Here is a 17,040-nt window from a genome sequence, read left to right as displayed (position 1 = left end):
GATTAAAGTTTGGGATACAAACAAAAGAAACATGTTTTATATTGCTTTAAATAGTTTTGTGTTTTTTAAATTTTAAGTAAATTATTTGTTAGCTTATGCAAATCAATCAAAACTAGCTTTGAAGCAACTTTTGAAATTTGAATTTATTTATATCTTCATAATGCTAATACTATAAAATAAATGGGGCACATATAATAACGCACATTTATTATAGGTATAATATTTAAAATAATTTTTACAAAATATTAATAAAATAAAATTTGTAAATTTTTTAATTTAAGAAATAGGTCAAATATTAAAAATAGTTTTTCTTTTTGTTATTTTCTTAAATTTGTTTAAATTTATTTACTACAGTATTTTAAAATGTGCATTTTATGAATTATTAACAGTTTTGATTTTTTAACCTGATTTTGTTGATGATGATGTATATGCCTTGTAGCTTTTCTACCGAAATAGTATATTTAAAGATTTCATTATATATACAATAGTCAGCTTATTTTACAGTTTTTATTCAATTTAAGCTCTTTTTCAGTGCTCTAAATGAAAGGTCTTTTCATTGCACTCAAGGCTGGGACCTTCACAATTTGCGACCTCGAAATTCAACACCAGCAGCCAGTTTTTTTGCTCCTTTTTTGCCACTCATTAAGCTGAGAGGGCGTGACACATCCCTCAATGGGATCAACTTTTGTGTGATTGTGATTTTTTAATTGCTTTGTTTGGCAATTTGGGAGGGGAGAAAGACAAAAAGGATTAAATTGTCATGCATGCAGAAGATAATCAGCTTATTACAATTCGTTTTTCAGAGTGCGTTTCGTTTCGATTCGTTTTGGTTTTGGTTTTATGTTGTGTCCGCACACAATGGTCTAAATTGATTTTAACCCCCTAAAGCATCCCAAAAGGGGGCGTGCCCACCTTCCGCCCACAATCAAGGCTGTGCAAATATCATCTTGCAACTTGTTTGCTCGAAACTTTCAATGTGAACATTGCGTACTTATGGCAGGCGCATTGATTCGCTCTACCCCTCGCCTCCGCCCAATTCCCCCCACCCCCCCTCTGGTGGGAAAAGCAATTTCCATTGGGGCTACAACTGCAGCATGTTCAACTCTCGCCGGGCCTATGCGGCGTATACTTGATACGCACTACTTGCACACACCACCACTTATCAAGTATACGCCGCTTGTGCATTACGTTAAGTGTGCGGGCCCTGTAAGAAATCGTAGTGTTTTCAAGAAAACTAGAGTCAGAAGAACTCTATCAAAGCAGAAGTAGATCAAAAAAAGGGTACTTACTAGTTTGTAATACTTGAGTATTTATTTTCTTAGATCTATAAACATCATGACCTGAAAGTAGATACTAAAGATAAGTCTAGGGCATATATTTTATGAAAAACTACTCGATACTCAGTAGTGGTAAAAATCACTTATCAAGTAAACGCCAGCATTGGGCCCTCAAATAGAAATCTTAATATTTTTTCAGAAAAATAGGTTTTGTATATGTTAGAATATAACTTTTAGAAAAAAAGAACTCAAAAATATATACTAAATTATTTAGATACTTACACTCAAACTGCTAAATCTCATAAAAATAGTATAAATTACAAATAACAAACAATTATATTTTATGATAACCCTTGATTTATCGTTTTGTCAATTTTTTTTGGCGTAATTTTAAAGGAATTATGTTAATTTAAATGAAAATAAAACTGAAGTTTTAAATTGTCTATACTCTATTTTTTTGAGTGTAAGACGAGACTGAGACTGCAAATTTGTTCGGCCAAGTGACAAGTGGCAATAGACGAAAACATCCTGCCTAATGGGTCTAAATTTGCAGTTCGCTTTTGTTCTGCCGAGACTATTGCTTTTCCCCGATCCCCCACTTCGTCCCCCCTCTTTGCTCGTGCGCCATCCGGTGCATCCCATTGTCCACTTTCTCCTTTGGTCGCCAGCTAAACGAATTTTATGACTATGCTTCCGGTTTCTACCATTTCTCTTTTTTTTTTGTTAACCAACTTTTGAGAGAAATAACAGAAAAAAATGAAAGAAACTGAAATTAAGAAGAATTATGAACTGCATACCGCTACTAACTAGACTCGGAAAATCATATAATAGGATTATAAACTTTTTACACAAAAGAAATTTCCATTAACCACGTTGATAAACACCTTTAAAGAGTTTTTAGAGGACAATTTTCTTTTAATATGGAAAATAGTTTTTTTATGAAACATAATGACTAATAAATGAGTGAAAAAATAAAAGATATATCTTGTTCAGAACTATGCCAGTTTCTATTCAGTGTTATTCTCGGTTTTTTATGCCATATAATTTCTAATAAAAAAGTAACATTAATTTATGATTAAGCGTTATTCCTTACAATTCATTTAGTATTTCATTTAATATATTTTTTTTAATATGGTTTATCATTGACAGTATAAAGCCAGAGATACTGACTTTTACCAAATTCGTTTTAGCATTTATAAAACATTTTCTTTTACTTAATTCGAAGCTTACTTATATAAAGTTAAATTTAAATAGGCACTACAATTTATTTAAGCTTTTGTAATAAATTTCCTTCTGTTTTAACTCGAATCTTATGTATAAAAATAACATTTTATTGGTTCTGGAATTTTCTAACTTTTGCATTCTAGTTTAAAAAAGGAGTTTAAAGGGGGACTAAAACTAATTTTACTTTATTTTCTATTTAATTTATATAAAAATATATTTCAATGGTTCTGGAGTTATTGTAATTCTTCTTAATTTTAATGGTTTAAAAGTGTAAGCGACGCATGTTCTTTTGTAGCTTCATTTTGTTTCAAAAGGCGACCAAAAGTAGTTAAAAATCCTTGCTTTTCAAGTGCTTTGCCAGCTGGGACTCCTCGTTTTCATTGCCCCTGGGATCATTACTCCCGTGGAGGTCGAACTAAAAATTGGCAAAAAATATATTGAGTGCCTTGTGGAAGCATCTGCGGTGGGGTTTGGATGATTTATAGACTGCACATAGCTCTCTTTTTCAGGTCAAAAGGGGGCTACATCGATGCACCGCTGGACCCAAAAAAAAGAAACCCAAAAAAAAAACCAAACATATATAAGGAAAACAGGAAGGCAAAGTGAAAGGAGGCGGCCGACAGGCAGCCGGGAAAATGGAGAAAATGGGAAAAACGGAAAAATGGGGAAACAAAAAATCGCACTGGGGCAACAATATTTTCACTGCATCCCCCAATGCAGGCAAAACAATCAAAGTGTTAGTTTGTGTTGGTGTATGTTGGCCAACTTGGGTGTGGCCGGAGAACTATGGCTTTAAAACTTTACTAAACGCTGAGAAAAGCGAAATTAAAGAGCTGGAAATCAAATCAGTTTATCCCTTGCATGGAACAACAATTAGAAAAATTAAGTGTGATGATGAACTTTAATGTGCTAAGCTCAAAAAAATGCTCGAATAGCTTCATTCAAAAAAATTAATATAACGAATTTGCAAGGACCAAATTCATTGTTGATTTGTAAAACAAATTGGTTTTTTTATAAAAATATTAAGAAACTAAACCCATTTAACAAATAGACTTTTTAAAACCTAAAAACAATATATGTGAAGTTTTTTCTAATACCTTTCCTTATTTAAACGATAATAATGGATAAATCAGTTCTTAAAGGTAAATAAATATCAGATTTTATTTAATGGATACATAATACCAATGAAAATTGCACATATTTCAGTTTTTATTTTCCTAGAATCACGTTCAATTTTCAGACGATTATATATAATTCACGTGCGGTGAAGGTCCTGTTTCCGTTTCCTGTCCGTTGGCGTTGCCATTATGATTTCTATTATTCGCAAGCTTGGCACAAAAACGGTGCTGAAAGTAAAATGAAATAAAGATTCAGCTTAGGACAAATGATGATGATCATGATGATGATGATGGGTGAAGATGATGACGATGATGGGTGATGGGTGATGTTGGGACGCTAGGGACGCTAGGGACCCGCACATCTGGAGTATTTATGGGCGTGGTGTGTGGGCGAGGCCATAAAGCGCACATGGCCCCCAGGAGTAAGTGGTCAGCTCGGAACCTCGGAAAGTATACAGATATAAAAATTGGAAATGTGTAAATAAAAATCTTGCTTTTAAATCCAAAATTATTTATTTCACAATATTAAATTCAATGCATATTAAATTTCATGATTTAGTATTTAAATTATTGTGGAAATTATTAGATCTAAACAAGGTATAAGCACTGATAAATAAATGGAAAAGTTTAAATAAATATCTTGCTATAAAATCTAAAATTGTAAATTTCATGTTTAAATTAAAAATAATATATTTCATTACTTTAAATTTAATGCATATAAAATTGCATGGTTTTTTTGTTTTAATTATTGTGAAAAATATTTGTTTTTAAGTTTAATATATAATATTTGACATACTGAAATCTATTCCGCAATAGCCAAAAAAAATAGTTCAAAAAATGTAGTATTTCCTTATTTTTAGTAAAGCAAAATCAAAGCAAAAAAAATAATTAAATTTATTAGATATATATTTAGTACCTATTTTTTTTTAGCAGTGTAATGAAAACGAGGAGTCTGACAGGTGACGAGTTTGAAGGACGTGGCTGTTGCATTGGGCGGTGGGCGATGGGTTGTGGGTGGTGTCCATATCCTTAACCCATAGCCACTCCGGTTATGAAGTTTCGCACGGGGACCCCGCTGTCAATTAATGACCCATTTGGCCAGCCAAGGGTTAAGGCTTCGCACGGTTATGTGTGTTTCTATTTAAGGAATTGCTTCTGCTATTTTTTCCACCCATTCAACATGCACCCACACACACACAGGGTTAAGGGTCGACAAATTGCTATATCCAGTATTTAATTTGGAGCAGTTTGAGGCTGCCAAAAAGGCACAAAATATTTAAAAATACTAAAAAAAAAAAATTTGTACTCTTTTTACTGAAGTCTAAGTTTGCCCAAAATTGGGGTTGATATTTTCACTTAAACATAAACTTTTGGTAGAGAAACACATTATAAAACACATAATAAATTCCTTTCATATTTGCACAGCAAACAACTTACAAATATATATATTTTAGATGATACATACTTTGAGAAGCAAACAAAGTATTAAATACGAAAATAAATATTTAATAGCTAAAAAAACTATTAAAAAATCCAAGAACTAAAGTGTTGGGTTCTTGAGCTGGTTTTTTATCCCGGAATACGCAGTGCCCTCTGACTTGGTCATCTGCCCTCTTAAACCCTGTGTGTTACAAGTGTCGAAAAGTGTGTGCACTTCAAGCTTTCTGAGGGGGTTCTGGCCCTTTGTTCGCCTCCTTTTACTTCCATTACCCGTGGCCAGGACACTCGTCAGCACTTCGTTGCCAGTTGTCCGCCTCCTTAACGCCGCTCTTCAGAACTTCAGAAAGGACTAAAGGCAGTGGGCAGAAAAGAAGTTACAGATGAAATGATCAATTTGACATTCCATAGGGGCAACAATTTGTAATCAAGAGCGAGCTTCAAGACAAGAATAATACAAATATCGGAATACAATATTAAATAAAGCAAATTAGTAAAAATATTACAAGAACATTCACCCAAAATTTGAAATTAGTCGGATTAATACTTTAAGTACTATGTTATTAAATGTATTTTATGAAATGTACACTGGCTAAAAAACCTAGTTAGTCGAATATTTTGTACTCAAATTAAATATTTTTCGTTTTTATCCATTGCGGTTTAAGTTATTTTAAATATACAAATATTCTAGTTTTTTTACGTTTTGTATTTGACTATTTTCGAAATTGATTTTAATATCTAAAAATTAAATTAAACAATATTTAAATTTATTAAAATGCATTTAAATCAAATAGGAACTGTTTTAAATTGATGAAATGTTTTTCATATTTACTTTTATTTAAAATTATATAATTCTATTTAACTTAACCTTTGTTTGTTAAGTGTAAATTTCTCAAAAAATAAAACCAAAACAACCTTTTTATTTATGTAATATGTAAGCAAAACGGTTTTGCAAATGTTAGCATTTTATTACTTTTAATACATCTCAAAGGTCGAAAGTTAAATGTGTAAATTTACTGAAATGGGGGAAAATAAGCTTTATTATTTTACTTTGTGGCTTCTTTGACTTAAGCCGAAAAATTCAGCTGCAAAGTAACCACTGAAATTGAGCAACTGCAATTTCGTCTGCTTTTCTCCAATTAGAAGAATCTCAAGGCGAAATTCTCAGTGAATTTCTGTGTTTTCTTTGGTTTTGTTTGTCTGTGTGCGAGTGTGTAAGTGTGTGTGGTTTTGTTTGTGTGTGGGTGAGGTTGTGAATCGCCAAAAGGCAATCCCCAACCCAATTCTGTTTGCCTTTTCCTTTCAACTGCTCGCTCTATAATTGAATATGCATATTTAGCTGTCAGTCATTTTGATTGCGTAACAAACCGAAATTAAATGAAACGTGAAGCCCCAAAAAGGGGTGGGGGACACAGTCTGTCCCCCTCCCCCTGGAAACTGTGACCTTCAGCACACCCATCCGCCCATTCAGCCATCCTCCACCCAAAATAACCTCAGTGTAAACGCTTTGCATTTGAGTGGCTTGACGACAAATCATTTTCATCATCTGATGATGATCATCGGTCGAATTTCAATATTTTGGCGATGCAGTCATCAATAACCACAAGTGCACTGAAGAAAAATCTAGCGGAATTTAATTTAAAATGTAAGAAGGAGTACTCTCTCAATCTTTTTAAAAGTTTATTAACAAACTACTAGTTTTTCAACATTTTATTGAGCAATAAAATTACATTTGTTTTAAAAAAATATATTTTATTAAATAAATTTTAAAGAAAATATATTTACGAATATTTTATGAATATCCTTAAATATTTTAATTTAACACTCTTTGTTAAACAAAATGTACAACATTTTATAGACCCAAAGGAATTTGCTTTGAAAGCAATCGAATTTAATAGCCTTTAGAGGAAATTAATTTTGAAAATAAAAAAATATATGTATAGGGAGCATAAAAAGGCATCTCTAAAGTTATATGAACGTTAATATAACATTAGAGACGCCTTTTTATGCTCCCTGTGCAGTGGTTATAAAATGTTCAATAACAATAACTGAGCACTCTCTTGGCATATGCCAATTAACTGGGATAATTGAGTTGAGCATTTCTGCAGCATACATTTTGGATCACTAGACATTTGACAGTTGATAATGCATTTTAATTGCTGAAATATAGATGGATTGCCCCGATTGCTGGATAGCTGAAGGATGGATTATTATGTAATCGCAACTTCATTTAATCAAGAGAACCTCATTTTGTTGGCGGGCAAAAGACAACCAATTATGGAAAACCAACAGAATAGAAAACTAATTGGTGCATTAGCAGTTAATTAAGAAGTCGGTATTGGGTATTAAAAAGGATTAACATATGTTGGGGTTAATTTGATATTACAACTTTGATAATTTCGTTAAGGGTTAAAATATAAGCGCACTCCTTTTATTATTCCTCAATCGACCCGCAATAATTTAAACTAATTTATTTATTTAGCAAAACGCATTGTGTAAAACTGCGACAGACTTGCAGTTAATTGAAATGGCAATTTTCAGTTCAATTTATATAGAAATCCTCCTACATTTTGGTAGCTGTTTGCTGTAATTATAATTGGCAATTTGCAAATTTAATTGACCGCAATTATGCTGGCATGCACCGAAAAATCGCCATGAATAATGCAACGAAAATTGAATTGCGCATTCATTCAATTAGTATAGAGTGCGGATATAAATTAAAGGAGCAGGGTAATCGATGTGAATCTCAAACAGAATAATCAAAAAAAAACTCATTCCTCGCCATGACGATTGCCAATATAATTCTAATTTCATGCAATTAATTTAAATACACGTTTGGCAACATTACAAACGAAATGGAGTGCTTGCAATCTTATTACTTTATTGCCACTTGAGCGTTGAATTTTTGGGGAGTGGGCAAAGCTGAGCGGAAAAAGGGGTGAAAAGTGTTCAATTTGCACAAAGATCTCTTTTATCCAGCTGGAATTCCTGGGAGAGCAATCAACTTAAAAGATATACATTCTCCACCGGAGCTCTGGGAATCGGATTATTGTGGCATACTGGGTGGCATTATTGCAACAATTTGTTGACTTCGTTAGCAGCTGGATTGCATTGCCAGTTATTAGAAAGTAATTAAGGTGATTGGATTACAGGGTGTGATTGAGTAGGAAACAGATTGAATTACTCTCGGTACATCAAAATTTAGATTTATTTACTGTATACACAAAAAAAAGAGTGACAGTTTTGTTTTAATAAGTGTGTATTGGAAATAATAACTAAAATATAAAAACTTAAGTATAAGTATTGGCTCTATACTTAATATTATAAGCCCTATACTTGCTAGTTTCATTTCTATACCGAAGAGTCTAAAACTGAAGTCTAGCCTTATTTTTAAGCCACATTAGTTTTATTTTGATACTTTTACTGGTATTAATTTAAAAATGATCTTAAAGAGAAATTTTTCATACCCAAAGTTTAAAATTCATGTTTAAAAGTTTAGTTTCTATTGCAACTTGTTTTAAAGAATTTATATAAAATCTATTAAAGTTTACTTGCCAATTTACGTTTCTGTATATTTACGTAATGACCAAACATGTGAAATGACCAATTTTTTATTAAAAGTAGTATCTTTTACTTGCAATTGTAGGTAATCTAACATTTGGTATACAGCTCATAGATAAGTAAGCAATAATAATGCAAGTTATCTTATTGATATCAATGTTGACTGAAAGTCAATTTGTTGATTGGCAGCAATTGTGAGTAAGTAAGATATAAAAAAAATGTTTGTTTAATAAAAAAAATATTGCCATATTATGTCAGACTTGGTTTAGGTTTTAAGAAGTTTATTTGGACAGCTCAAGAGTACTAAATGGTTGGGAAAACCAGTGAGTGTAGGTGCAACTGTCACGAGTGTAACGCCTCTGGGCCGAACCCTTTAATCCGTTTAGAGATGGCTACATGCACATGCATACAACATAAATAATTGAGTTTTCCCTCGGTGTTTTTCGTTCTCATTTTTTTTGGTTCGACAAAATGACAAATTTATCCTAAAGTTAATTCCCTCACTCAGAACAGAAGCCCCGCGCCTGTGGCTGCTTACCCCTTTGCCCTGTCTCATGAACTTTGGCCTAAAAGTACAATTGGTGGCAAGAAATTAGGTCTGTGAATTTTGAATTTTGTTCTTTTATTAAAATATTTAAATAACTTTTTTTCTGGTGCATTAACTTGCTTCTTGTTTCTATTTATAACCAAATAAATTCTTTAAACTAAAATATAAAAACAAAAATGTTGGTCCTAAAAATGTTTAGTAAATAATTATTTGTAGGTGTTATTAAAGCAAATGTTTCAAAGGACTGCCTTGATATTAATTTATATTAATTTACTATTTCTAAGTATAATCAAATAATATATTTAAATTAAAAAAAATAAAGTGCTATTTTTTGTCGTCTGCTGTATTTTTGTGTGTGTCAGTTGGGATGTTGTTCATTTTGTTGGCGATGTCCTCGGTTGGGCGCAATTCGTATACATATTGATGAATATGTATAAATAAATTTCTATTGATTTTTCATTATTTATATTTAATAATAAATAAAGCAAACAGCGTCCCTCTCGCTCGCACTGCTTTGAACGACCTGACTGGATTTTTTTCCGAAAGTGTTGACACACACCTTAGTTTGAAATTGAGTCGTTGGAGCACATTGATTGAGTTGCTTTCATATATATATATATATATATTTTTTTTTTTTGGCTGATACACAGGGATTAGAGAATTTCTGCTTTGTTGCGCACTGAAACACATTTTAAATTTCCCCCACAGGATTTTCTAAGCGTTGCTGGCATTCTTTTTTTTTTCCCACCGGCGTGTTTGCGTTAAAAATAATTAAATTCAATTGCAATTCAGTTAACGCGGGAAATCCACAAAAAAATACCAAGCCAAAATGGTGATAGAAAATTCAAAATGTCTGCCCCTACCATCGAGCTCCGCCCTTCCCTTTTTTTTTTTTTTGTGGCGAGAAGGAAAAATATTGAAAATTTATTTATAGCCAAATACGCTACACTGAACCTGTGTGTGTGTGTGTGGACACAACAGATGTTTGCTGGTGTTAAAGTGTGCGCTTGTTTGTGTGTGTGTGTGTGTGTGCATAGTCGGGTGCAAAAATGATTGAGTGTTTGAACTCAACTTTTGTGTCGTTGGCATCGTCGTCATCAGTGGCTGTGGAATATAAAATGGGGAAACAGCACCCTTAAAAACACCACCCCAAAATAAAAACCAACCCAAAAAGTCAGCACTTTTAATTTTCTTAGTCTACAGCAAATTTTCGCAAAGTTTCTTCATAGTTTCGCAATCAGCTGTGCCCACTGTTCTTAATTTGTTTATTTTCACAAACAGCTTTTGTCGTCTGTCAACACAGCCCTCAAAGTGTATTTCAACTTCGACGCACTTTCCCTCTCTATGTGTATATTTTATCGCTTTTGTTGCTAACTCTGTTGGGGTTCTCGATTTGTTTGGATTTATTTTCTATCTACCGTGTCTCTGGTGATACCAATGTAACCTGTCAGCACAGAGACAAATTGTATTCAATATCGATTTAGATTTAGATTTTTGTTGAACTAATTTGGTTAAAATTAGATAAAGTTTAGTATTACTAAAATATATTGTAGTATTTTTCCTTTCCATTAGATAGCTTTTAGTTTTTTGAACTAAAGTCAGCTCTGGCCACATTAAAGGCCATTGGAGATCATTTTTGTGAGTTCAAAGCACTCCGGAGATAATTATTGGCAAGCCCAAGATCAACAGCTGCCCCCTACATCATTTTGGTCCTTCGAGTCGAATAAAAAAATATTTTAGTATGTAGAGACCCAATAAAGAGTATTTTCAAGCTGTTCAAAATTGATTGTTTTGAATATAATTTGAAATAAGGTATTTTAAAACGATTTAATTTCAATTTAACCGATTTTGTCCAAGTTAAGCTTGTTACAGCAATAGGGATATCACTTGATTTTTTGGTTTCAGTCATAAAATCCTTACCTTCATGGTGACTTGGCCCATTTAACAAATAACAATAAATGGTTAATTTTAAAGAGTTGCTTGGACATAAAATGTCCTTATTTTTGCCTCATCTTGGCTGTATATTTAGAAACACAAGCACATCCTTAATTCGTTGCACAGGATCTCATTTTTTACGGATACATTTGGGAATGTATTTTAACGACCCCATATCTCCACTATATCCTTGATTCCATAGCCTCTTTCAGACGTAAATTTAAGAGTGACACCTTTCGATCCAGGACCGCCACTAGCGAGTACAACAGTTGCTCCATGGCTTTTCTGTTTGTCGGTAACCCTAATGGCCGTAATGGTTAAAGCGTTCAGATTCTCCTGTTTAATCACACTTGTTATTATTTTTAATATAATTAATATCATTTTAAATTATAATTACCGACTGCTTGAACACATATTTCTTGGACTGCACAAGGCCAACGAAGAATGCCTTCTTAACCGTATCCTTGGCCAATTTGTAGTCATTGGCACCAATCTCGCCCCAAAGGTAGTCATTTCCAGCCAAGGCTGGCAAAACGTATGCGGCAAGCGCGAATAAAACAATTGTGGGATATTTCATGTTTCGATAACTATTTCGCAATGACGAAGACACCAAACTGATTTGGAAAACAATTCTTACCCACTTTTTATTGCGAAGCATGATATCTACAAGTACTTACTTAATGAAAAAAAATGATATTGCGTCGAACTAATTAATCAGTTAAGTCTCTTTATCTTGTCCAAACTGTCTGTTCCGGTTTTCACCTAAAAACGCGTTACATTGTCTACCTGTTCTGGTTTTGATAATCCATATTTTTGTTGGAAAAGACACGTTTATGATGATAAAAAAGTTTAACAAAGTTCAAATTTTATATATTAAGAAATTTTAGGTAAACGTTTATTTTTTTCTTTCTTTGTGTTAACAATATTTGTATACATTTTATTTTTTTATTGTTTGTGTTTAACTTTCTTCAATTGCTTAAATATTTGTTTTAGTATTGGTAATACTTAGTTTTTTTTTTTTTATATTTATTAATTTAAAGTCAGTTATTTATAGTTGAAATGCATTATTATCTTTTTGTTGTATATTTTTGACTAGCTTTATATTTTTTGCGTACACATTTTCTCGCAGTGTTCTTCGGCATGATGGCTACGGTTTTAAATTGTATTTAAGGTGGCTTCGACTCCGGCGGCTTTATCTACTTTGGCTGCCACTTCTCCTTTATCTGCCTTCGCTTTTGTTGTTGTAACACAGGAAAATTACCAGCGACAAGCTTCGAACTTGGTCCAAAGGGCCGGGGGGCGGGTGGTACAGGGGCAGGGGCAGGGGCAGGGGGAGGGAAAAGTCTACGGGGGCAGTGTCAACAGTTTTCCCTCCGGCCGAGCGAACCGCCTTCGGGCATGTTTGTTTGTATGCACTTCAATAAAATTTAGCATACGCTTCACTTCACTTCACTTGCCACACGCACAGTCACCAGCACATACACATACACACACATGTGTACAGGGGAGGTCAAAAAATAGTTGCTAAATTTGTATAAAGTTAAGTTTTTAAACGTGCTTAGAATATGGTTTAATGCATAATCAAACTTGTGCAATACAAATTTCCAATTGAATGTCATTCACAGCTAATAAATCTTATTTTTTCCGAATTTTTGCCGCTAAACAAAAATGCGAAATTTGGAAATATTATTATTGTTTTTGACAAATCTTCAAAAAGCCAAATAAATACTTAAGAAATCAGTTTTTGTGTCGAAACTCTGCGTAGTAAAATTCAAAAGATAGAACGTCATTCATCGTTGAATTCATCATAACATTTCCAATCAAATGACACTCACAGCTAAAATTTATTCAACCCCTTACAAAAAGTTTAAAAATTAGTCATAAAATATATTTTCAAAAAGCGCTTTTTAAAAAATCGGGTTTTGGTATCAAAACAAAATACATTTTTCTCAATCGATCGGGGATAGATAGTTTAGGTTGCCAGCTGTTCAAAACAGCAATTATTATGACAATGCGTTTAAATTTGACAAAGTTACAACAAAAAGACTCTTTGGAAATATTTGTTTTTGAAATAACTCCAAAAATTAAAAAATTACATATTATAAACTCGGTTTTTGTGCCAAAACCCCGGGAAATAATGGTCAAAAGTCGGAATGTCATATACCGTTGAATTCGTCATAAAATTTAAAATCGAATGGCATTCACAGTTAAAAATGTTAGAATTGAACCAATTTTCGCAAAAAATGATGATGTACCCCCTTATCAAAGATGCGAAAATTGGTCATAAAGGTAATTTTTGAAAAACTCGATGTTCAAAAATCGTTTTTTTTTATCAGAACCCAATTAATGGCTCTAAACCGATTGTGGATGGGTAGTATAGGTTGTCAGCTGTCCAAAACAGTCACTCTTATGGCTCTACCTCTAATTTTAGCCAAGTTACAACAAGAGGACGCTTTAATAGTTTTTTATTTGACAAATCTCTAGAAACCCAAAAAAAAACACTTAAAATATAGGTTTTTGTATCAAAACCTCGTGAAAACATGGTCACAAGATGGAAAATCATATACCATTGGATTCGTCATAAAATTTCCAATCGAATAGCGTTCACAGGTAAAAATTTTAAAATTTGATCATTTTTTGCAAAAAATGATGATGTAGCCTCTTACAAAAAGTCTCGAAATCGGTCATAAAATAAATTTACAAAAAACGCTTCTTAAAAAAAACGGTTTTTGTTTCAAAACCCTTGGAAGCAATGGGTTAAAGTTGCAGTGTCATAAACCGTTAAATTCGTCATAAAATTGCCAATTAAAATTTTTAATTTTTTTAATAATGATGGTCTGGAGAAGTGAATTTTTCAAAATCACAAAGATAGCCATACAATTATCGGACATCTATTATTTTGGCCACTGCTGTGCATATGCACACCTGTAACGGCCCCTGGCGGCAGCTACACGAATACATTGCTTTGTATCATTTCCCCTTGGCGAAGCATTTTTCGATTATATGTTTCCTTTGCTTTTTGGCTCGTTTTTCAATCTAAATGTCAGCACATGTGCGTGTGTGTGTGTCAAAATGGCTGCCAGCTGTGTGTGCGTGCGTGATTGTGCGTGTGTGTTTGTGTGTGTGTGTGTGTGTGTGTACGAGTGTTGTTTGTGTGTGAGTGCGCGTGTCGTGGCAAATTACTCGAGTGAAGTGCGCACTTCAAGAATGGAATAGCCAGAGCAACCGACACGGCCCCCCCAAAAAAAAAAAAGAAGAAAACACAAAACTTCATCCTTGCCAGCCTCCGAATATCCGGCCACACCCCCCGCCCCCTTCGGAATGTGTGCGTGTGTGCGTGTGGGTGGGTGCGAGAACGAATTTCCTTTCTAATTTGCTTAACGCAACTTTCCCAAGTCTCGTTACGTTATTGTTCATTCATGTCCCAGCCAACTGCAACTGCTGGCTCAAAAAAATATCATAACATTCGAAATAGAAAATCATATAGCTTAAGAAATACCCTTTCAAAATATTTCATTACTTTGTGGTTTTCATTTGAAGATTAAATAAGTTAAAGTTAAAGTCTAAAAATATGAGAACAATTATTTTAATATTTTAGCATTTTATGAATGATCATTTGAAAAATAAATTAATTATAATTGAATTCTAAAAATGTGAAAAGATTTTTTGTAATCTTTTACATCTTTGGACATTTATAAATTACTTTCTTTATACATTTCTCTTTTTAAAATTTGAATAGAAGTTATAAAGCCAATAACTCTTTGCTACCCTTCAACATTTGGCTCTTAAAGTGTGCATATAAAAATGAGAAATGGAAACTTTGAAGCTGAAAATTATGGAAGCATAACAATAGCAACAACAATTCATATCAAAACGAATATTAAGAGAAAACAAGAAAGAACACAAACTTTCTCAGCCTGATGTTTACATACTCTTGCAGTTACTACACATAAATACAACACAATAAAACAAGTACATTATGAGTTACGAGTTTAATAACAATGAATTTATAGTGGGAACGATTTCTACAGTGTCAGCTATTGGTGCGATTTTAATAAAATCCAAAAGGCCTTACTTAAACTGTATTAAAGTGTATTTAAATTAAATGTATTTAAATTTATATATTCAAAAACAAAAAAGCTGTGCCACATCTTGCATTTCATTTTCTTTGGCGATGTAAAATTAAGACCTTCACAATGTTGCAAAATTTTGACTGAAAAGTATTATACCCTTGGGAAGTGTATTTAAAGAGAAAGAAAAAAGAAAAAATTTAAGAAAACATTTCATTTAATATTGTTTGCAGCTGTTGCTTTTGTTTCAAAAACATTTATTTTCTCTTACAAGCTTTTATATTTCGTTCTCGAGTACTTGTTCATTTTTAGAAATTTTCGAGTTAACATTTTAAGTTTTTCAAAAGTAAATAATTTTTAACAATTTTTGAAAAACTAAAATTTTTGTTTGATTTTTACCTAACCATATAAAGGGCATTTTATATACATTCTTTTGATTAAAAGCTTTTATAGACTAACAATATTAAAAGTCATTCATTATTTTACAAATTACTCACTTGACTCTTTTTAGGAAAACCTTCAGTTTATTTTTTTTTCTTTTATTCCTAAGTATGTGTCCTTTTCTCCCGCTCTACCCATATAATTTTATATTCGACTTTCTATTAGCTAATTGTCAAGTAGTCGAACGAACCCACTCAGTCCACACATTTAATATACATTTTCAACCATTTTGGGCGACATCAAAGGGAACGAACTCGAAGGTCGGAGCTTGGGCGACCTGCTTATCCTTTTACCCACTTTTCCCCCCTTTTCCCCCTTTTGACTCACTTCCTGCCGCAGGATGCGAAAGTCGAAGGTCCTCATCCGCATTTACATGGCCCGTAATGCGATAGGCTTCCAATTGATGAACAATATTAATATGCATGGATATTTTTCACAAAACTGCGTAATTTATTTGCCAACGTTTAATCAATCATTGTGGCAGAGAATCTAGCTAAAATAGGCATTTAAATTAATTACTCTCTAAATTGATGGTCATTGTTTGTGTGACATGCAGCTTATAAATGAATATGCACAACCAAACAAAAATTGCCATAGAAACTTAACCATTGTTACACGAATTTCCAACTAATGGATATGAAATTTTAAAATTATTAGGTTGTATATATAGCATTGGAAATAAATATTTTTACATATTATTTGATAACATACTTTTAAGACTTTTTTATTTTTCTTTTTAGGTAAGCATACCAACAAAATCGCATTTAACCAAATGCCTTTATTAATATGTAAGTCAAAATATAAATTTCATATAAAACTTTACAAATTGTTGTAGTCAATTTAAACACCTATTTTCTTAGTCACTTAATTTGATCATTTAAATTGCTGCAACATTTTAATTATTTAATCTATTTTTTTTCAATTATCTCGCTTGTTTTATGCCAATATATGTTACAATACTGCTGCACCGTTTGATTAATCATCGTGAACACTGAAACGCTGTGAAATAAGCTATTTAAATTAATTAGTCCTATGGCTAAGGGTCACATTCTGATAATATATTACGCACATACATTCCATATATTACACTCAGATGGCTTTTAATTACGTTTTTAAGCCTCTGGTTTGAACTAAAGTTGCGGTGAAATATTGTAATAAATTCAGCTGGCTGATTGTTTGTGCCGGTGAATTTAATCAATAAATAAAATGTAAATTTCTCCACAATTCGCCAAGTAATTTCCTTTTTTTCGCCTTCGTCTTTGTTTTGTTGTAAGAATTTATTCTTTTTTTGTTGATTGCTAGGCCTAGCGGCTGTTGACCTTCCACCACTCCTCTTTGGTGGGGTCAACCGCAAAGAAAAAACAAGAAGGAAAATTGAAGAAAAGTTCGGGTGCACGCCAAGAAAAGGGAATTCAAGTCACGACATTCGC

The 17,040-nt window shown here is 32.7% G+C and overlaps 2 protein-coding genes across 2 annotated transcripts in view; one reads left to right on the top strand and one right to left on the bottom strand.

Moving 5' to 3' along the window:
* Positions 1-17,040, top strand: part of LOC128264738 (uncharacterized) — a 60,602-nt gene that overhangs the window by 9,470 nt on the left and 34,092 nt on the right. The window lies entirely within an intron of this gene.
* On the bottom strand, positions 11,131-11,721 carry LOC128264740 (uncharacterized). Its single transcript, XM_053000396.1, has 2 exons — positions 11,497-11,721; positions 11,131-11,435 (listed from the first exon to the last, which is right to left on the bottom strand). The coding sequence occupies exons 1-2, from the start codon at positions 11,674-11,676 to the stop codon at positions 11,262-11,264; spliced, it is 354 nt and encodes a 117-aa protein (XP_052856356.1). The 5' UTR covers positions 11,677-11,721; the 3' UTR covers positions 11,131-11,261.

The sequence above is a fragment of the Drosophila gunungcola genome, unplaced genomic scaffold (assembly GCF_025200985.1).
Source record: "Drosophila gunungcola strain Sukarami unplaced genomic scaffold, Dgunungcola_SK_2 000077F, whole genome shotgun sequence".
Taxonomy (NCBI): Eukaryota; Metazoa; Arthropoda; class Insecta; order Diptera; family Drosophilidae; genus Drosophila; species Drosophila gunungcola.
This window is presented reverse-complemented; position numbering and strand designations above follow the sequence as displayed.